At 35.5% G+C, this 24,217-nt stretch overlaps 1 protein-coding gene across 1 annotated transcript in view; it reads right to left on the bottom strand.

Moving 5' to 3' along the window:
- The window catches only part of LOC138698782 (protein bric-a-brac 1-like), a 131,762-nt gene that overhangs the window by 61,430 nt on the left and 46,115 nt on the right, over positions 1-24,217 (bottom strand). Inside the window, exon 4 of the mRNA XM_069825006.1 lies at positions 21,127-21,393. Within this exon, the coding sequence (XP_069681107.1) occupies positions 21,127-21,393 (267 nt within the window). The remainder of the gene's footprint in view (positions 1-21,126; positions 21,394-24,217) is intronic.

Below are 24,217 nucleotides of genomic sequence, written 5' to 3'. Positions count from 1 at the left end.
TGCAAATAAAACTCGTTTAACATTTTTCTAAATTAGTCTTGAATGCATCCTTTAATAAATCACTCCAAATTAATAGAGTTGATTGTGTAAAAATGTAAGAATTCACGATCTCCTATGCACTACTGCCATAGAACGAATAAATTTGTTTTTCTTCCTACTAAAAAATTTAATAGTTTGCACATAGCAGGTACGGAACAACGACGCTATAATCTGAGGCGGCGGTGGAAATGTATTGTATTGTTATTTTAAAACTCTTTTATATCCTTAAATATCAGACCTATCAAAATTTTGCCTGGAATAAAACTTATCGACAATCATTTTTGAAGAACCTTCTGTTATGTAACATTTTTCACAAAAATCAATAATAAGCGAGATATTTCGGTTTATTTAATTCAGGCCGCCTTATAACCCCCCCCTTTTAAATAAAGTATTTTGAATGCTACATAGCCTAAAATCTAAGTTATAACGAACTTAATTTATATTCCAATTTTCACTGAAATCCGTTCAGCCATTATCGCCTGAAAAGGTAACAAACATACAGACAGACAGACAGACTTAAATATCAGTCCTATCAAAATTTTGCCTGGAATAAAACTTATCGGAAATCGTTTTTAAAGAAATTTTTGTTATGTAACATTTTTCACAAAAATCAATAATAAGCGAGATATTTCGGTTTATTTAATTCAGGCCCCCTTATAACCCCCCTTTTAAATAAAGTATTTTGAATGCCATATAGCCTAAAATCTACGTTACAACGAACTTAATTTATGTTCCAATTTTCATCGAAATCCGTTCAAGTATTATCGCGTGAAAAGGTAACAAACATCCAGACAGACAGACAGACATACAAACAAAAATTTCAAAAAAGTTATTTTCGGTTTCAGGATGATTAATTAATTATATATGTTAACACCAATTATTTTTGGAAAAGCGAAAATTACCAGAAAAATTTCGCTTACAGATTTATTATTAGTATAGATTATTTCTCGTTGTCGTTTCCGTTCCCGGTTTATTGTGAACCAGCCTTTACCTGGCTGAGGTTTCTCGCCTCAACCCATTGAGAGCAAATGCTGTTTAACTTTCGGCGCTGGACCCTGGACTCATTTCGCTGGCATTATCATCTCATTCAGACGCTAGATAGCTATAGCAGTTGATAAAGCGACGTAAAGTAACTAATTTAATAATAATAATAATAATAATAATAATAATAATAATAACCCTCTTTTATTCTCTGTTGTTATGATAAAGCAAATATAAATGACACTCAGGAGGAAACGCAGAATAAATATGGGGGGAAATGCCTGTTATTATTCGGTTGAGAAGCTTTTGTCACCCAGCCTGCTCTCAAAAAACTTGAAAGTTAGAATTTATAAAACAGTTATATTACCGGTTGTTCTGTATGGTTGTGAAATTTGGACTCTCACTTTGAGGAACAGAGGTTAAGGGCGTTCGAGAATAAGATCCTTAGGAAGATATTTGGGGCTAAGAGGGATGGAGAATGGAGGAAGTTGCACAACGCAGAACTGCACGCATTGTACTATCACCTGACATAATTAGGAATATTAAATTCAGAGGTTTGAAATGGGCAGAACATCTAGCATGTATGGGCGAATCCAGAAATGGATATAGAGTGTTAGTTGGATGGCCGGAGGGAAAGGACGTTTGGAGAGGCAGAGACGTAGATGGGAAGATAATATAAAAATGGATATGATGGTAGAGACTGAATTAATCTTGCTCAGGATAGAGACCGATGGCGGGCTTATGTGAGAGCGGCAATGAACCTCCGGGTTCCTTAAAATGCATTTGTAAGTAATTATGATCAATTTGTGAAAGGATCTACTCTGTTTCGTAATTCTGTCCTTCCTCTTGCAAAAGTGTTTCCATTTCACATGCAGCATTTTATCAGTTGGGAAACAAAAATATCTTTTGTCAGAGTCTTTGGTCCTTTATAATAATATAAATAAGTATTAATTATTTTATTTCGTCCTTACACAGCACAATAATTACCCATGCTGATGAAGATGCCGTTGCATAACAACGAAACATCCAGATGTGAACGCGCAATATAATAATACAGTCGTGTGATATCCATTACTATAGCGTATACAAAACACTATCGAATGATTAAATATGCAATGTCAACGAAATGCTGATAGCGAGAAAGTATATCATAGCTCCAACCATAACTTGTTATTGTTTTAGACTAGCTTAGGATTAGGTAACGATTGAAAGTGCTGCATTATTTTGCTTCTCCAGAAAGGCAATAAGTAGTTCATTAAAATAGTGTGCCTTCTGTAAGAATGTCGACAATCATAATGTGCTGTATTATTGCATACCACACTGCTGTGCCTTCTTAAATTACTTTATGAACATTAATATTTCAGAAAGAGTCACGAATTTCAGTGATGAGCGGCGATTAAGCCGGCAGTCAGTGTACGCATTTCGTAACGATAAGTCGGCCGTGCGATAACAGGCCGGGACCCGGTATTCCTCGTTCCCGAGAGTGCCAATCTCGAGAATACGATTCTCGGAACTGGCGTTATCGGCCAGCCAGTCTCGCCTACGAGACGAGCGGGAGTAAGAGGCTGTTTGCCCGACTCTAGTGCCCATGCGTCATCGGATCCATTGTAAATATAAGACGCACAAACTATACACCTATCTATTACACTCGTACTTGATTCTGATATATGTATTGCTAATCCAAACGCCATTTAACAATATTAACAATTCATCAATTGATATAACAGCGCGAGAAAATAATGGCATGCGCCACCATCTTAGGAATTGCGCGGGAGGTTAATCGGGCAATGTTGCCAACATCATTTCGAATAAATCGCACATTCATATTTTTCACTTGTATACCTCGGAAAACAATGTGAGCGGGCTATTTGAGAAAATACAGTATTAATGTCTTTACCTGTGTAAATAATATGTGTGTGTGTATGATACCTTAAATTGAAATGCCAGTCAAGAATTTGACTAACAATCTCAACTCCATTCATATTCATTATACCATGGAACTGTCAGCACATATTCAATGAAATCAAACTGACACATCTGATATAATTCCACGAGTAGTTAAATCCAAATTAACTTGTTAAAAATTGTCTTTTGTAATCGGAGTATAATTTTGTAGATAACAATTAAATTATACCCCTTAATCAAACATAAAAAAACACACCCATAGTGGCGTACGCAGAATTTTGTCAAGTGGGGGAGGTCATTATCAAAATTATTTACAATTTACATGATCAGTATTTTAAATTTTGTATATTATTATTATTATTATTATTATTATTATTATTATTATTAATAGTAGTAGTATTATGTTATGGTATACAGTATTTCTTTATATTCTAATAGAACATATTCAAGAATATCCTTATAAATTCTTTGAAACGTAATTTTTTCACAGCCAACCAATTTTTAACAAATTTTTAACTTCTGTTTAATTTTGTATAATAAAAAAAATGCTTGTGTCATTATTACACTTACACAATAATTATTTACACTGTATTTAGTTAATACTTATTTGTATATGATAGGTAGGTGGTAGGTGTCTCTATAATAAACATAATCTATATATACAATTAGAACTGGTAATGGAAATTACGGGAAAACGGCTGAACGGATTTTAATAAATGACCCTTCATTTTGAAGCTTGGAACCCAAAGTTTTTCAGAAAAATAGCAGTTTTCAGTGAAATATCTATTTTCCTACATCATTTACCTATTTTCCAAAATCCATCTGTCGTCAGTTTTGAGAAATAATGGTTTTTCAGAATAAAACAAAACAAAAACACACTACAATAAACAATAGGATATTACACGAAGGCCATGACCTGCAGGATTGCTGACATATTTAGAGCTCAAATTCAATTGGTTATTAAAAACTTCACGACTTGCTAAAAATAATTTACAGGTCTGATTCTGCGGTGTGTAATTTTCTGAGTACAGCTGTGTATTGGATATTAAAATCTACAAAATTTGAGGTGGTTTGATGGCATTATTACCATTAGAAATGAAATATTATTAGAGTTAATGCCATGATGTGACTATTTTTCATTAATTATACATATTAATGCTATACTGATGATATGAAAGTGAAACGTTTTGGGGTTATGTAAGTAGATGTAGAGACTATCTTAAATTAGATCTTCATTTCTATAATTTACTGAGTGGCGGCTGTATAGTACATATATCTACACAACTTACGTAAGATAATAATATTGTTATTAAAAATCAAATATTTTTATAGTTATTAATCAAGTGAGGTTGGGTCTTTTTCATATACTTAATGGCTGTGAGGTGTAGTTATTTATATGCGTCATTCTCTTCAGTATTGACTCGAGAGAGCGCAAAAATTACAGTTCCTAAGGAAAGACCAAACGGTATTACTTACTGATAATATAAGAAACCTACAAAATTATGTAGTCTCCCGATCATTTCAGCAAGATCTCTAAGCAGGATAAAATTATTTCACCCTCTACATTTCAAGCTCTACATTCAATAGCTATACCAAGATGGTATGTCTATTGTTCGAAAGCATAGCAAATCTGACATTTTTTTAACTTTCACCTACAATCCACAATGAATTGAAATAGCTATTGCTTTACTCCCACATGAAAAACCCACTGATCGTCCTGATATTGTTACTTGCGTTTTCGCGCTGAAACTCAAAAACTGAAGGTGGATAGGTTCAAGAAAAAATATTTGGCATACAAAAACATTCAGAGGGAGTTTGTTTCATTATTACGGAAGCAAATAACTTTCAAAATGTCTGATATTCTTCATTCAAAATACTGTAAATCTGAAAAATTTATATTTGAACGTCTAATGAACTTAGTTTGCAGCATTTGCTGCACAAGCCACTAGTATTGTTATAATTCGCAGCACTAAGCACAGAGAGGAATAGGAAGACTAAGGCCCGGTTTCTTCAACCTTTGTTAAATTATAACAGTGTGTTATTCTATTTTAACTGTAAACTTAACAGTTCAAGCACTTCTTGAACTACTGTTAGTACTAACAGGCTGTTAAAACCTATGTTAATTTAACTGCTCAATTTCATGCAGTTAAATCATTTAACTCTCTGTTAGCATAGAAGTATCCAATATGACTGGTGCGTTAGATGCTGCACTTATATATTTGGATTATTTAGAAAATGATCTCCATGAATACATAAACAGAGGGGATGATTTCTGTGATTTGACAGACCAGAAGTTCATACAAAGGTATAGGCTATTTTCTGCCAAGCCTCACTTTTCGCTTTCAACTTAGATCCGTTTGTTTGTTTATTCTCATTAATTGGTTTATACTGAGAAATAATTTCCAGCAGAAGACTTCTCTAGAACGAAGAGAAATTAGTCCCATGATTTCTATTTGTTCCAGTGTTTTCCATTTCATAACAGCAATACCAATACGGCACTCCATGCTATTGTGATACAGATGAGAAAAGAAGCAGAAATCAAACCTGAGAGAATAGAAAGACTTCTATCCTCTCTGAATCAAACAACGGAAACAAGCGAGAATCGCAATTGTCAGAGTTCAGAAAACAGAAGTGAGCTTATACTTGGTTATAGGTTATGGTTAAACTCTAGAATCTCTGGTCCTAACAGAGAGTTAACAAACAGAATGTTAAAATGTGAAATGTAAAGTTGAAGAAACGCAATATTTTTAACAGCAATTCATACTTTTAACTTACAGTTAATTAGCGCCATATTAGGTGCATTTTAACAAAGGTTGAAGAAACCGGGGCTATGTCTTATGTCGATGTAGATTTTGTTACACTGACAGTGAAAAATTAGAGAAGGGAAAACGATTATGGATTAAAAAAATGCTCAAATCTAAATATGTGATTTTCTTTTAAAAGTTCAAATTGGGGGGGGGGGGTTCAAATCCGGTAATCTCTCTTTGCACGCACGCGCAGACGCATACGAACGCACACACACGAACACACACACAGTAGAAGTGAAATAACTCTACAGATTTTCAGAGCGAATTGTTCATGTTGTATAATAACAAAAAAGTGTAGTTACAATATTGGTGGAAAGTCCATAGTTTTCTCAGAATGTTTAACACCCTCTTATTCGGTAACTACTGCGAGTAGTATCGTGATTTTTGTCCATATCGACAGAAAATTTAATAAAGAACCATTTATCCCTCTGGCGTATTTCAATAGCATCATGGTTTTCATGTAAATTTAATTTAAAAACCACTAATTTGAAGCCACTGACCAATTGCGATTAGCTTGCAACATTGTACCCAGGAAGGGGGTTGGGAGGTAGTTCACTAAGGCAGACAGACTTGAATTCGTTGACCTCATAAATCTGTATTACGAGAAGAAAGAATGATGTGTTAGCAGCGATGCCGAAACTTCCTACTCAATTTTATAATTAACCGTGCATTTAATCACAAAACGTAATATAGGTTCTCTATTCATTTAAGTATATTCTATCGTCTCTTTCAATCTGCAGGATTATTTCACTTCCACCCACCATATGTTCGTTTAGTCAACTGTCCGAAGACAGGTCTGAACCTCACAAGTCATACCAACAAGGCACCACTTATGAGGCAATTAGGCCAGGAGATAATGAGATAAGGTGGCCAGTTCCTTTCCCTCTCCATTGCATACATCGCTGACTAGTAACATATTTCACTAATCAAACTTCAGATGCATACAAACAATAATGGTTCTTCCTCTGACGCATATCGTCAAATGAGATGTAGGCCTACTGCCTGATAATAGATGTACATATCAGCCAGAACCTCAATCAGAGGCACCACCATATATATATATATATATACAGTGGCTTTCGCTGTCGAGTCGCCCATTGCACGGCGGCCAGCGATAGCAACCGATGATAGCCCAGTTCTCGGCAAATCGAAAGCAAAACCCCCGCTGCACGGCAGCCGGCGATAGCAACCGATGTTACCCCCCCCCCCCCCGCAATACAACGTACAATGAAAATGACCATGTACAATTGAGTAAAATAAAAAAAAATCACGTACCTTATAATATGAGATGTTGGAAATGTCCTCCTTCATCCACACATTTCTGGCATCTTTTCAGGAAATGTGCATTTACACGTATTAATTCATCTTCCGAAATAGAGTCAATTTCACGCCTGATACTCGCTTTCAATTCTTCTAATGTGTCGGGATTCGTTGCATACACTTTATTTTTCAAGTGCCCCCGTAGATAAAAGTTGCCAACAGATCGGGGGTTCAGGATTACTCTGGATTTGGAGTTTGGTTTAAATGCAATTATATCTACGTGCCGAAAACTGCCATTTGTGGCCAGACCAGAAACCTCCTCATAGACAGAGTAGCCACGATCCCTGAGGTTGAGCCATCGTGCCCCGAATGCGATGGAGCCTACTATTGCGCAGTATCTCCCAATACAGACAAGCACCCAAGAAGTGTGCAAGAGTTCTGTGCTTGAGGTACCGTCACAGTCTACTATATAGGCTACAGTCGCGAAGCTTGAGGTGATTTTTTGCAAATCTCGCGATAAAGCGCTCCAAGCGGTTAGCAACTAGAAACAATAGACTATCCACGGTCGACTTTGGATTTAGAGTGGACTGAGTCGCATTTCCATCGAGTGCTAGGTCGTTGCGTATTTCGCATTGATGCTCGTGAAGAAAAATCCTAACATCTATTTCTTATTTTACTTATAGAATGCAAAAAGTGGTTAATAAACAGCAGGAGGGAAGATCTAATGACAAAGAATGAAGCATATCTTTATAATAATATAAAGTTTTGCTCTCTTCATTTCGAAAACACACAATTTATGAATGATAACAAAAATAAATTAATCTGGAATGCAGTTCCAACTTTATTTGATGTTTCAAATAAACCTGTTCTGTTATTACCTGCAGCTGAGAAACAAAAGCTTTGCACTAATTCTACGTCTGTATCAGCTGATTCCTTGAATAATTGTACATTTTCAGACAACTTAGGCCTACTTTTTTTTTCAAAGGATATGTTTTTAATTATAGCTGTTAATTTTGTTGTTATTTTTATTTGTTACTTTACTAGAGACGTAGAAAAAGTACGTCTGTTACAATAAAATTTATTGATCACGTTTTATTTTCAATTCTGGTGTGATTATTATTGCTTAACCTCATCCCACTTTGTTAACTACGTAAGCCTACACTGCAAGTACCGGTACACGTAAGTTACTCCATTAATTCATATTTCCATTATTATTGTTGTAAAGGGAAATGCAAATTAATATTTATTGGTTTCATAGTTCATTATCGCTATAATCTTGAATGAGTGAAGCGATTATAGTAAATTTCAGTTCGTTTTGCACAAACAAAAATAATATTAACCTATTTCTTGCAGGTATCTTCAAGTTTATGGTGGAATTTAATATACTTCATTAAAATAATAAATTAACTTTATCCATTTAATATTTCAATAATGGAAGGAAGGTGCTAATTTTTCCAAAAGAACACGACAACGAAAGTGTAACATATTTTGTCATCTGCTAGGAGAGATCTGTGATGATGAGGCGATAGTAGCGATCCTAATGGTGGGCAACTACCCATGTTTGCATTTTTACTACATATTGAGCTTCGCGACTGTATATAGTAGACTGTGATACAGTCCTGAGACGTGCCTGGCAGGGAACACACCGCAGGCACACCTGCTGTCATTTTAATTGCTTCTGTCGATTCGAAGCACGATAAGCCCTTGCGATCACGAATCCACGTGTGTATACTCCTCATATAGTGCGACATCTTTGCCTTTATGTGGAAGTTGGCTCTACAGTAATAGCTGTTTACAGATTTCTTATACAACACGAAATATTCATCATTACATGAAGTTATCTGATAAGTAGGGCTAGGATTTTGATGAAATTGCATCTTTTTTGTACCAAGCCAGAAACATAGCCGCTTTAGTATGTATATGTTATGTGATAAACTGAGTGTTTTAAGACATATTTGTTAGGGCATTTTTTTTTTCATTTAATTTTGGCCACAAATCCCCATTATTAATATAAAATAATGTTTATTTCCTTTGCTATTTTGTCTACATATTTTGTCCATTAATACCCTTTATTTTTTACTTGGTTATTTAACGACGCTGTATCAACTACGAGGTTATTTAGCGTCGATGGAGTTGGTGATAGTGATATGATATTTGGCGAGATGAGGCCGAGGATTCGCCATAGATTACCTGACATTTTCCTTACGGTTGGGAAAAACCTCGGAAAAAACCCAACCAGATAATCAGCCCAAGCGGGAATCGAACTTGCGCCCGAGCGCAACTTCGGATAGGCAGGCAAGCGCCTTAACCGACAGAGCTACGCCGGTGGCTATTACCCATTATTTTCTATAATATTTTAATCGTTTTGCTACGCAAATATTGCCCTTTTAACTTAGTACAACCCATGTAATGTATCAGTCCAATCATCCCTTCAATATAGACTCCTCTAGACCTGCTAATTCCGTATAAGGGTGGCCTTGTGATGGGCTACATGGAAACTTACATCAGATAAAATAATTAATTAAAGTGTACCACTTAGAAAAAAATACGTAAAATTAAATAAACTTAAATGTTGGCACTAGAATTTAATTTAATTACTAGTCTAAATATTAAGTAGCACAAAACTCCTTTTCCTACTAAGTCAATTTTAGAAAGTAAGATCAATTTCAGGACTTTTTTTTATGATTTATAGGTCATCAAAATCCTAGCCCTACTGATAAGTAATGGTAATGCAGCACTGGAAGAAGAATATCTTCAACAGAAAAAAAAAAAAAAAAAAAAAAAAAAAAAAAAAAAAAAAAAAAAAAAAAACATTTTCAAGCAGGCCTGTCTACCACAGATCTCAACAGCACGGTCAGAGATCAATCTGTTTCTTTGGGATATACTGCTAACAAAATGAGCAGTATATGGAACTGCATGAGTTAAATGAATACTATGACCTACAAGTCTATTGGGTATCATCATACATCACTCAATGATAACATTAAAAGATCTCTGACTTCTTGTGGCATCCCGTCTCTTTTGGAATCACCAGGTATTAGTCGCGCAGATGGTAAACGACCCGATGGTCTCACCTTAATTCCATGGTCTAGAGGAAAATCTTTAATTTGGGACTCCACTTGCGTTGACACTCTAGCTCCATCTCACTTACCGAATACCTCCAGACGCGCAGCATCTGCTGCTGAATTAGCCGTGAAGAAGAAAGTCAATAAATATGCTCATCTTTTAGACAATTATATCTTTGACCCATTTGCTGTGGAGACCTTCGGTCCTTGGAGTCATGACGCTAAAGTTTTGGTATCTCAAATCGGCAAAATCTTAATCTCCATTACTGGTGATCGCCGTTGCACTACTTATTAGCCTCAACGCTTAAGTATTGCTATTCAACACGGAAATGCAATGAGCGTTTTGGATACTCTTCCAGAGTCCAGCCCTTTGGACGAACTTTTTCTCCTGTAAAATTTATTATCTCTATGTAAATGTTTATATTTAGTTTTTATATATGTGTAATTGTAACGGTGAAAACATTGTTAATCAAATAATTTTTTATTTATCTTTTTTGTCATAAGTGTATATTATTTTTGGGAGTGTTTTTTGTAAGTAATTTTATGAGGTTGTTATTGATATGCTGATAAATTATTTGTACGAATTACGAAAAAAAAAAAAAAGATTACAAATTTACTGATCATAAGTAATCGTCACAGGGAATTCATCAAGTCTCTATAATTGTGTGAAAAGTTTTAGAGCTATTGGCTGATTGGGTATCATGTAGTGAACTGTCATAAAATTCTTTATTTCATATACATATAACACAGCTTGATTAGCCTACCTCAATCAATGACTAGAGAACTGTGGGTTCAATCTCAGGTTGAAAGAAGCATATCACAAGCTCTTTGTCATATAACTATGATCTACCGAAATACATATGGAGTTTCAGTGCAGTAATTCTGCGTTTCCATATGGTGAAGAATCGGTAGAACAAAGAAAAATTCCCTCCGGCACTGGGATTCGAACCCGGGTTTCCAACTTTACGTGCTAGCGCTTTATCCACTAAGCCACACAGTATTCAAGTTCCGATGCAGGATTGAATCTCTCTGTACTTGTGGTTAGACACTGTACACGAGGGTAGGCCAACAAAGGGGAACACAGTAATTGAATTGAATTTACGGGAGAAGGGCACTATGGCCCAGCACTGCGACCTGTTATAGTAATATGCGTTACAAGAGCGGTATGTTGAAGTTTTCATGTTCGAGGAAAAGTTTGAAAAAGCGAAACGTAGTTGAGCTTTTTTAATTTCCGAGAATTGAAAGAAAACATACCGCTCGTGTATCGTACATTATTTTGTGCGAAGATCGTTTATTACATACCTGAAAGAGGAATTTCTAATTAGTTGCAATGAAATCTCCATCTTGGTTTCTGTTCAATGACGGCAATTTTGGAAAACAAAAATATCTATCTTCAACATTGTTGCTTTAAAATGTTTTCTGTGTTTACTATACTCCAGCAGGCCGTGATATACGTCTGTCTTCCCCCCCCCCCCAGTCCATAAATGCGAACTTAAAACAAACGGCTTCCTTAATGTTACATGCAACACGAAATGCAGTAACTTTAGTGGAGTTGTAGAGTTTACTTAATTTTTGCAAATGTTTAAAAACAATAATTAACAGTGACATTAGGTGAAATTGCAGTGGTAAGTTTCCAATTTATAATTATAATTATTGAACGTCTCTAAAAATAATATGTTAAAAGCCTAAAGCAGTAAAATGAATATGTCACTTAAGCGGTAAGAATAGGGAAATTGTTATGTGTGTTCGGTTGGGAATACTGAATGTGAAATTTTAGACTTACCGCGGGTTAATTTTGTGCGGAAACCAAGCAAATACGCACGATCTCGCATAAAAGTATATTGCGCTAACCCTCAAGCTAGGCGCATTCCCAAACCCACACCGGCTGACTACACTAAGGTTCGCTGTGTACCCAGGCGTCGAGCAGGCAACCCATCTCGTTCCTAGACCAACTCTCTCCGTGCGTCGCCAGCCGGAGATCGGGGAATGCTAAGGAATATATGCCTAATATGGGAAAAATGGGAGAACCCCGAGAAAAATCCCAGACCTGACCGGGACTCAAACCCGGGCCGCTTGCGTGACAGGTCAGAAGTCTGACCACTCAACCACCGCAGGGGTTAAGGGGAATATAGTAGATAGAACTTAAAATGAGAGAGATTCAATCCGGCATCGGAACTTGGATCCGGTGTGGCTTAGTAGATAAATCGCCAGCATGTAAAGCTGGAAACCCGGGTTCGAGTCCCGGGGCCAGAGAGAATTTTTCTCCATTCTACCGATTCTTCACCTTTATCATATCCTGTGTCGTAAGACTTACGACAAAATTGTAGGCATTATTTATTCATTCTTTATTTCTACCCCGAATAACCTTTGCAGTTGAAAACATCGTTAGATAAGATACTACTATTGCTACCTTTGCCATGACTTTACAACTCTGGTGTAAGTGAAGAATCATTTATGTTTTGAAGAGAAGAAATAAGGATGATTCTAAATGGTTTTTATTTTTTTATTTTATTGGGTTATTTTACGACGCTGTATCAACATCTAGGTTATTTAGCATCTAAATGAAATGAAGGTGATAATGCCGTGAAATGAGTCCGGGGTCCAGCACCGAAAGTTACCCAGCATTTGCTCGTATTGGGTTGAGGGAAAACCTCGGAAAAAAACCTCAACAAGATAACTTGCCCCAACCGGGATTCGCGGCCAGACGCGCTGACCACGCCAGGTGTGGACTTCTAAATGGTCTATGACTATTCTTGCAAAGGGAAGATAATCCAAAAGACAATTTATTCTGGTATCTTCTGTTTCTTTTATTTATTTATTTATTTATTTTATTTTAGTAGGTTATTATACGACGCTTTTTCAACATCTTAGGTTATTTAGCGTCTGAATGAGATGAAGGTGATAATGCCGGTGAAATGAGTCCGGGGTCCAGCACTGAAAGTTACCCAGCATTTGCTCATATTGGGTTGAAAGAAAACCGCGGAATGAACCTCAACCAGATAACTTGCCTCGATTGGGAATCGAACCCGGGCCACCTGGTTTCGCGGCCGGAGTAGCTAACAGTTACTCCACAGGTGTGGACTCTAATTTCTATATACAAGGAAAAAGCGTAATACATGACGTCATTTAATACAGAACATTGAGAGGTTGAGCTTCAAGGTAACAACAAAGTAGTCCTTAGTGAATATGCTCAACTTCTGCAATGTATATAACATTTCAAGTAGTGCTGCAGTTTATTGTCAACATGCCCACACGTTTTTAATGTAAATTCCCGTGAACAGCCGCAAGTAATTCAAATATTGGACTTGCATGAAATGAAAATGGTTCGATGAAATATTACAGCTGAACATCAAGTGTCAGCAGTGTAGCAGTCAAAGTTTGATTCTTGTCACCAGGACACTGAATCTGTGGGAGACGAAAGTGCTAGTGAGGGCATAATCCTATTTAACCTGCCATCAAATATGTTGCTTCTCGTCATCGTGATTCCACGAGAATCGTGTCCTTAGTTCTAGCACAACAACATAACCTCTGCCATAAGATAGGTTTCATATCTTAAAATCTAGTACAATTATGGTAGACTGGACTATTAATAACACTGTACAATACTGATTTCCTGACAGACATAAAATGCATCATTACCGTTGATTTTTGCGTATCACCTAACAGTGTTGAGATACTGGAATTGAACCTTATAGCGGAAGTATTTGTTCCTGCGTGAAGGCGGCTGGAGCTATTGTCTCTGAATCTGTGTAACTTTCTCAGTCTTTCTCGCGGTTTATTACTCTTAAAGGCTGTTAAACCTCTAGAAATGTTCAGGTATACGGAATCTGTTGCTGTCTATTGTGAATAACGTTAAGTAGTGTCTCGTAATACTTCATTCTGTGCAGATTGTGATTAAATTGTGATTAAATCATTGTGACAGTTTTATATTGCGAGTAAATCATTGTGACCGTGTTATATTGTGAGTAAATCATTGTGACTGTTATAGTGTGAGTAAATCATTGTGACCGTGTTATATTGTGAGCAAATCATTGTGACCGTGTTATATTGCGAGTAAATCATTGTGACTGTGTTATATTGCGAGTAAATAATTGTGACCGTGTTATATTGTGAGTAAATCATTGTGACTGTGTTATATTGTGAGTAAATCATTGTGACTGTGTTATAGTCTATTGTGAGTAAATCATTGTGATCGTGTTATATTGCGAGTAAATCATTGTGACCGTGTTATATTGTGAGTAAATCATTGTGACTGTGTTATATTGTGAGTAAATCATTGTGACCGTGTTATATTGTGAGTAATTAATTGTGACCGTGTTATATTGTGAGTAAATCATTGTGACCGTGTTATATTGTGAGTAAATCATTGTGACCGTGTTATATTGTGAGTAAATCATTGCGACCGTGTTATATTGTGAGTAAATCATTGTGACCGTGTTATATTGTGAGTAAATCATTGTGACTGTGTTATATTGTGAGTACGTAAATCATTGTGACCGTGTTATATTGTGAGTAATTAATTGTGACCGTGTTATATTGTGAGTAAATCATTGTGACCGTGTTATATTGTGAGTAAATCATTGTGACCGTGTTATATTGTGAGTAAATCATTGTGACCATGTTATATTGTGAGTAAATCATTGTGACCGTGTTATATTGTGAGTAAATCATAGTGACCGTGTTATATTGTGAGTAAATCATTGTGACCGTGTTATATTGTGAGTAAATCATTGTGACTGTGTTATATTGTGAGTACGTAAATCATTGTGACCGTGTTATATTGTGAGTAAATCATTGTGACTGTGTTATATTGTGAGTAAATCATTGTGACCGTGTTATATTGTGAGTAATTAATTGTGACCGTGTTATATTGTGAGTAAATCATTGTGACCGTGTTATATTGTGAGTAAATCATTGTGACCGTGTTATATTGTAAGTAAATCATTGTGACTGCGTTATATTGTAAGTAAATCATTGTGACCGTGTTATATTGTGAGTAAATCATTGTGACTGTCTTATATTGTGAGTAAATCATTGTGACCGTGTTATATTGTGAGTAAATCATTGTGACCGTGTTATATTGTGAGTAAATCATTGTTACTGTGTTATATTGTGAGTAAATAATTGTGACTGTGTTATATTGTGAGTAAATCATTGTGACCGTGTTATATTGTGAGTAAATCATTGTGACTGTGTTATATTGTGAGTAAATCATTGTGACCGTGTTATATTGTGAGTAAATCATTGTGACTGTGTTATATTGTGAATAAATCATTGTGACCGTGTTATATTGTGAGTAAATCATTGTGACTGTGTTATATTGTGAGTAAATGAATGTGACCGTGTTATATTGTGAGTAAATAATTGTGACTGTGTTATATTGTGAGTAAATCATTGTGGTAGTGAAATGACGTTTAATACAAAACTAAAGAGCTACGTCCACAAATACGAGATCTGCTAGTCGATGCTGTATTCGAGGGAACTCTCACTTCAGTTGAGAGGAAGGCTTGGCTTGGCTATAAATTGGTTTATGTGAATTTTCTGGGAAACTATAGAGCAAACAATTACAGAGATTTGGTAGAAGACTTGTTGAGGGCTTATAAATTAATGGGATGCAACATGTACCTTAAGATTCATTTTCTCCATTTCAACTTGGATTTCTTTTCATCGAACTTGGGTAATGTCAGCGAAGAGCATGGGGAAATGTTTCTTCAGGACATATTAGAAATCGAAAGGCGTTACAAAGGCATATCAGCAGCAAACATGCGTGCTGATTACTGCTGACAACTTATCACAGATGTCTCGGAGCTATCTTATCTAGGATTTCCAGACGTCCCGTAAAAATACGGAATCGTCCCGTCCCATATTTTAGAGTTCTAAATTAAGATAAAAAACAGAAAAGTTACAATGTCTATTCCACATTACAAATTACAAACATCGCATTTCACCATTGCAGGTGACTGTAGATGAACTATTATGAAAAAATCCGTGGTAAGAATAAATATGAGTATATAGTATATACTGGACTTTTTTAGTATATACTCTTCTTAGTAAGAATAAAAACATTTGAGTACCTACTCATTTTTGATTACATACTCATAACATGGAAGCATAGTAGAATATACTCAAGTGTCCATCTTGTACAGAATATATACTCATGCTTGATAAGAATAAAAGTTAGTATATTCTCATATTTATAAGTTCGTTCTCATGTTATTCTGAGTATGGTTTGTAGCAGGCTCAATTCTGAATATTTGATTTGTGTTCAGTTTAAAGTTAAATGAAAAATATGGCAGAATTTATGAACGATGTAGTACCTCATGGAAAAATATAGAAAAAGACGTGAACTTCAGAAGCCTTTAACGCTTCACAAAAGTGAATGTGAAAAAGGTTAAACATGTATTTGTTATTCATAAAAAACATAACCTATAAAAATATGAATGACTATCAAATTATAAGGTTAGATTGTATTGTTAAATATAATGAACAATTACAGTTTATTTTGTAAAATTTGAATTGCAAAATGCAATTACTTGTAACTTTAAATTACATATATAACTCTCTATAATACAAAATAGAATTAACATAACTGGAATTCTAGAAATGGATTGTAATCTCTATCCAAAATCCCGTAACGACGATTTCCCAGTACTATTTTCTTGTTTCCTGTTTATTAACGTCACTTATCTGATTCACTCTCTCTTTCATGTTCATTTATTTATTCATTTATTTATTTACTTATTTATTTGTTTAATTAATTTATTTTATTATTTAATTAATTAATTTATTTACTTATTTATTATTTATTTACTTATTTATTTATAAAAAGCAAAACACAAACCACTACAGCATGCGGATAGCATGTAAAAAAAACTGAGCATCACGGTGCAATGTGGTCAAAGAGGATAGGTAACACGAGTACATACTAACTTTTAAACGATCAAGAAGGCTGTAGAGATGAGTATAATATATTCGCATTAGGTAGAATGTCTTTATTCTTACGAATATGAGTATGTTCTAGTGATTACGAGTATATAATCACAGGAAGTGCTCATACTCAAAAGTATAAACCTTGAGAAAGTACTTAAGCTTTATTCTCACTATCCATCATTATTGTGAGTTATTAATTTCTCAAGGCGAGTGATGGCAACACCAAACGTTTAGATGAAGCCTGAGTGGATCTTTTTAAAACTACTGAAGGAGAACTTTCAGATTTGAAGAGTTCACTATGTGTATTCCTGGAACAAATGCGTGTGTCGAAAGATTATTTTCTCGCATGAACGCTCTATGGACTAATGAGAAAAATAAATTGTCTGTAAAAACAGTAAAATCAATGCTCATAAAATCATTCTTCAGTGAGGATTGTGTTGCCTTTCATGACATGACTCTTCAAAACAAAAATTGTTAAGTAAAATTCATTCTTCAGAGAAATATTGAAAGGCCAAGGCGGATTGATTTATAAGAATATTGTCACGTGAATAGAGCATTTTGTAGCTATTTCTGTAATAACTTAGTACAAGCAATTTCAAGGCAACTTACATAAAGAAGCTTAAACTTAATGCAAATATGCTCCCTAAGAATTTTGTTTACTATTTGTTTACTTACCCTTAGTAAAGTGTTTGTGTAGTAAACTTTACTACTCACACACTTTGAAAGATCGGCATATTCGGTGGGTGCGCATACTAAACTTACTCAAAGATAACTGATGTGTCCCGTATTTTTTTCCAATATGTCTGGGAACCCTAATCTTATCAGCGTAAGTCATCCAGGAAGAAATTTTGAAAAGGTGAGAAATTTTGCTATATTTTAGCTTACTATGTTACATAAAATACAATTACATCTTTTTAATGTGTTATTTTACGACGTCTTTTCAATTGCTATAGTTATATAGCATCTGAATGAGATGAAGGTGATAATAATAGCGAAATAAGTCTAGAGTCCATCGCCGAAAGTTACCCAGTATTTGCTCTTAATGGATTGAGGAAAAACCCCGGAAAAAAAACCTCATCCAGGATTTGAACCTGGGCCTGCTAGTTTCACGGTCAGGTGTGCCAACCGTTACTTCACAGTGGTGGACACAATTGTATCATTATTAGAATGGGTTATTTATGAAAGGGCCTACGTCTTGAATAGTAAATTGTTAGCAGTCTAAGAAAAACTGCTTACTTGCCGAAATTTTGAAATTAAGGCTGAAATAAAAATTGTATCATAAATTCTACTAAGCATTATAGAGTGTGAAACTTAGTCCTCTTCATATCTAAATCGATGTATCTATACCCAAAGAGCAGTATTACATTACAAACTCATTTTCACAAAATTAGCGACTTTGCCCTTTCATAAATAACCCATTCAATTTAGGAAACTATATACTTATGCCCACGTGCATCAACGTCGGTTAGTGTAATCACCGGTTAAAATTGTCACCTAACCCCAGGTTAAGCATTTTTACAGTGGCTCGACCTCGGTTACGACTTAAATAGGAGGTTAACCACAGTAATCTCTAACCGGCCATATTCGAGCGGTTAAAGGAGATAACCAATGATTAGTAGAGCAAGTAAAGCAAAATGGCGGCCAAAGCCACAGATGTTTATTTCGAAGACGATTATTATTGTACAGTACTTGAATTACTTGGATAGAGCGTGAGCGTGAAGTTTCTTTAGTGGAAAGAGAGAATTCTTACGAGGAATTAGATGACAGAAAATTTCAGGAGGGATTTCGTTTATCAAAATCTACAATTGGATCACTTGAAATATCACAAAAAGTCATATTTCTCCTATGGATCGGTTGCTTATATTACGATTCTATGTAACTGTTATTTTCTGTACTAAAAGGGGGAATACTCGAATATCTCTTTCTCTATGTCACTGGCTGAACAAAGAGAGGTTATGGATGGATCTTAGGATAATGAGCAGTTCCCTCATGTAAATGGGGTCCTGGATCGTATACACATTCCTACTAATCTTCTACATCCTTTTCCTTTATAGATATTCCATCTTTTTATATACAATATATTTAAATATAGTAATTAAGTCTATCGATGCTTCAACCTCACATTGGGATATAATCATTTTTGCATTCAATTTTCTATTTTGTACGATTTTAACCTAACAGCACTGAAAAGCAAAGAAATGGAACTCGCAAATATAACAGCGCCCAAAGGCAAACTAATGCAAAGCGAAAATGTAGGACACGTTCATTTCGATGTAGAACGGAGTGAGCGCAGTCGTTTTTAGACGTTGACTATTATCTTTGCAGCGGTATGGATGCTTTCCTTTAGTCATTTTGTAGAAACAGTGTACCATCACAGACTTTACTCTGGTTGAATGAGGTGTCAGCTAGCCATGTTTAAGTAATCGGTGATTATGAATGGTGCACATTTTAACCACTGTTACTGTTTAACCGTCGTTTCGTAATCTATGATTACTGCGTTTTTAACCGATGTTGATACACTTCGCCATTAGCCTATATGGTTGTTTTGGATAATGTATAATTCGGTTAAAATGGATGGAGTGATTCTAGCAATATAATTGTAACAACGTATCTAAGGCCTATATTACACTATCAAATTTCTGTGTCACAGAATATGATACAATTTTTGATCAAATATATACGATCAAATGTAAGATTTTGACTATATTACACTATGTCAAAACTTTTATAATATTTTTCATCACAGTTCTAATAATGGGTCCACAACAGTTCTATGCTTGTTGTAACAGTAAAATATGTAGTAATGGTTATTGCATTAATACTAAAGAAGAATCAAAGAAAAAATATATTTCGTCGGCTTAGAGTGTAAACTTGCTAACCAACAAAATGAAAATTTTACAGGAAAAACAAAAAACTGATTATAAATTAACTCTGAAACTTTAGGACTAAATCCAAAGTACAGGTTAATATATACTCAGTTCTTTGTTTCCCCTGTAAAATTTCTTTTTTGTTAGCAGGTTTACACTCTAAGCCAATGATTTAGGTTAGAGATTGGAGTAGGGAGAAAAGATACAAAAAGAATCCATCAAACTCTACTGAGAGAACTTCAGTGTGAAGATGTGAAATTCTGTATATACTAAGTATTTAATAATGGATGATAAAAACATTTAATGTGACTCATAATGTGATATTAAAAGTTTTGTGGTTTTCACAGACCATGTGTACTTAATGTCCGCCATTTTCTGTCTTCTCAGTCAAAGATTTTATCAAAGGTATGATGATGACCATAACTTTTATCACAGAACTATGTCACAGCTAGATGTGATCATATATGCTATATTACACTGTAATATAGGCCTAAAAATGAAGTATGAATACACAACAATACTCGAAATGTTGCGAAAAATTGAATACGTCCTTACAAAAAATTGTTAGGTGATAGAAAAACGGACTTCAGATTTGAAATCAGCGTATGCCAATTAACTAAAATAGCATATTTTCATTTCTGTGTGCGACAAAAAGTTGAAATTTGTTGTACAGTGTAATTAAATACATTTAAGATAAATATGATTCAGACTATTCTCTATCATTAATTTATTAAGAATATTATTATTTTTCTTCATGGATTTGTCTCATTTACGAAAGACAAAATACTACACTGTTTTCTTTATCTTCACAGTTTCAACAAAACCCTAATAGAAGTGTGCAAATTATTATATCAACGAACACTTCCCCTGCATTACAAGTAAAGTTAAATAACAAAGTAAACTTGTAATACATGCTTAAAAGAGTGATACTCAAGTTGGCTTTTGTTACTAATTTAAATAATTTGGCTTTTTATGTGATATAGGACTAAGTTCAATACGAATTCTTTGACATTTTGGCCATAATTTACTTTAAACACTTTCGTACTGTAACTGTTAGGAATTTTGACACATATGACATTTGCACAGTTCCACAATTAATTTTAAAACGTTACTGGTGTTCCATGAAAAAAAGTCTGAAAAACTCTCACACAAAATATTACATGATAGCATTAAAAAGTTGTTTGAGGTTGAAATATAGACGAGTTTTACGATAACAATTTACACACTTCTGTAATTTAAAACAGTTATATGTAACTTGAAGCTTGAAAATACCTGCTCCGCCATCAGCTGAAGGGCCCAGCATGTTGTGTACACGGTTGGCATACAACACGAATGTGGGATATGGGATGTCGTATTTCCGAGCTGCCTGCGACAACGACAGTCCTTCCTTCAGGACAGAGAAGATAGCCTCAGCCATGGTCTCAGGTCGCCAAGACTTGAGTGGGCCACGCTCTCGGAACCGCAGGTTGTGCACCAAGCTTTGGTTCGTGTTCCAACACTTCTGCCACATCGATTGAAGCTGGTACTGGTAGCTGTCTGCTGAAAGATGGCAATCAGAAAAACAAAAAACACCAGTCAGTGGACAGAAGTATTTTAGCATCAACATATAATTCAACTTACATAATTAATATTCAGAAACAAAGCAATTCAAAGATTTCAGGAAGGAATATATGTATATTTTTTTGCCAAAATAAGGGAAGAGTATGATATGAGGAAATATACAAAACAAAATTCGCACTTTGGAAAAACAGTGACATGTATGAAACTAATTTAAGCAAACATCTGTCTGGATTGTCTTCCCTCATGTTAACTCAAAGAAAACTGACATTTTGTAGACGTAGCTATGACCTGTGCAGGTACAGCGGACACAATATGTTTTTCTATTATTACTAGAGCCCGGATGTTTAGGCTTTTATAACAGTTCCAATAGGCAGGCAAGAAAGGCAATTAAAAAGTAAAAAAAAAAAGATATGTTAATAAATTTTGAAAAGGCATAATATATTTTAGCAATAAATTTAAAATACGAGGCGCGTCCATAAAGTAACTTTCCCACTTGTCCCACACCTTGCAAATCATATGTTGCGCGAAGCGACTGCGTGTACGTGATAGAGTAATGTCCTGGCATAGCGCATGCACTAGCGGAACTTCCCGAGTGCTCTCAGTAGCTTTGTTGCATTGGTTGAAGACGGACGCTCCTATTCCAGCTCCCGCCGCGTATGAAGTACGGTCAGTGATAAAGTTTTTGAATGCACAGGGCATAGCGCTGATTAAAATTGATCGTCAGCTGTGCCAGGTCTATGGGCAAGCAGATGGTGCGTTGCTGCTGTAGACAATTTTCAGCAGGACGCCAAAATGTGCATGGCGAGGAGCGCAGTGGGAGGCCAACCATCATCACAGACGACCTTGTGGAATAACGCACCATCTGCTTGCTCATGACGTTAGGCCCATAGATCTGGCACAGCTGACGATCAATTTCAATCTGCGCTATGCCCTGTACATTCAAAAACTTTATCACTGGCCGCACTTCACAGGTGGCAGGAGCTGGAATAGGAACGTCCATTTTCAACCAATGCAACGAAGCTACTGAGAGCACTCGGGAAGTTCCGCTAGCGCATGCGCCATGCCAGGACATTATCACGTACACGCAGTCGCTTAGCGCAACATGTGGTTTGCTAGGTGTGGGACGAGTGGGAGTTACTTTATAGACGCGCCTCGTATATCAACAACTCACATTTTTACTTCGCAGTTGACACATGTTGACTTATAAAATACTTTTTTTTTTTCTTGATTAACTGTCTTTTCACAAACCTTACATAACAAAATTGTTCCATCGGTTGAAATCACATGGGCACCAAATTCACTATGAAGTTTCCTTTTCTATGGTTTACTGAATTTAGGCATTCTAGCTAACCGATCTTATACCTTGTCACCCGACCATAACTGACTGTTCCTGACTCAAATTTCATTCTCCTATAATAATAAACACGTGTAGCACAAAATTGTAACAGTAAGATTTGAAAATATGAAAGGACACAATTGAAAATTCTACGTGACAACTTCTATGAGAACGGGGTTAATATTTAAAATTATAAAGGTGCAGTAGCGGCCTGCGGTTACAAAGGTTGGCAGTTTTGCATGAAAAAATAGTGTATTTAGCAAACGTGTGCTGTTTATTGCATCTAAATAGGATAACGCGTGTAATTACAGCCCCTTCTGGAAGTTGACTGTGCACCCGAAATTGTACTCCAACAATCCGTGCCCTACACCTCTCCCACCTGGTACAACTAGTCACGTAGTGGAGATGTGCCCCACATGCTTTTCTAGATTTTTAAGTCAAATTAGCTAAATCCTTCACTCCGGTGTTTGTCCATGTATTTTCTCCTCTAAACAGAATACACGGGTCGGGGAGAAAGCGTTTTCTTGAGCGCAGCAAAAAACCAACCGTTTCCATTACACATTTCGGTATTAAAATGACTAGTAGGCTACACGATTTCCTCGAAATTTTCCGGAAATTTCAATATTTAAATTTTGTGTAGGACGTCCTAATTTCTTAAGTTAACCTGCAATTTCTCTTTTAATTTCGAAAAGGATTGGTCGATTAGGTTTTCATTTCATTCATTTTTATATAAAATATTTCCTTAGACGCACTGACTAATCACATCACACCACCCACAGTACTATAACACACTGGAACTGTATTGATATACAGTAGTCCAGAAGCCTGTGTGTTCTAACGCAGGTCATAAAGAGATGAGGGTGTTGGCGGTTCTTTTTTGTATGTTCGGAGAGAGCTGCTTCGGTTGCAGCTCTAATGCAGTCTTATGGGACGGTGAAGAAAACCAGTTTTCTGCTACCGACTACCATACGTTGAGCTCCAGCAGCTGCCGATCACAGATCCGAAAAGTACACTACAGCTAAAATTCTCGAGCAGTTCAAGGCTCCTACAGACAGTAAAATCTCGAATCGAAGGAGAATGAATTTGAAAAATAAATGAAACAATGAACTAATTACATAAAATCACGTTTTATATTTTTAATTTTTTCAGTCCATTTAAATGGCGGTTCTGCAGCTCTGCAGTTCTTATTGTAGAGCCGCCCCTGTAAAGGTGATTGTTGGTACCGTGAAGACATGACAATATTATATTTGTAACTGTGGATTGTCGATCATTATTCATATTATACCAATAGTATTAAAGGACTATTATTATCAGATTAAGCACCGATATAAATTATTTTTATTTACTATTGTTAGTAAAGTGAGTCATTGTTCCATATATTTTAATTTCATACACATTACATTATAATTAATTAGAAAATTGCAAATAAACAATGCTTTAAAACGACAAAAAAAACATTTATTACTG

The sequence above is a fragment of the Periplaneta americana genome, chromosome 4 (genome assembly GCF_040183065.1).
Source record: "Periplaneta americana isolate PAMFEO1 chromosome 4, P.americana_PAMFEO1_priV1, whole genome shotgun sequence".
NCBI classification, from domain to species: domain Eukaryota; kingdom Metazoa; phylum Arthropoda; class Insecta; order Blattodea; family Blattidae; genus Periplaneta; species Periplaneta americana.
Note: the sequence above shows the minus strand (reverse complement) of the source record. Positions and strands in the feature narration are given on the sequence as shown.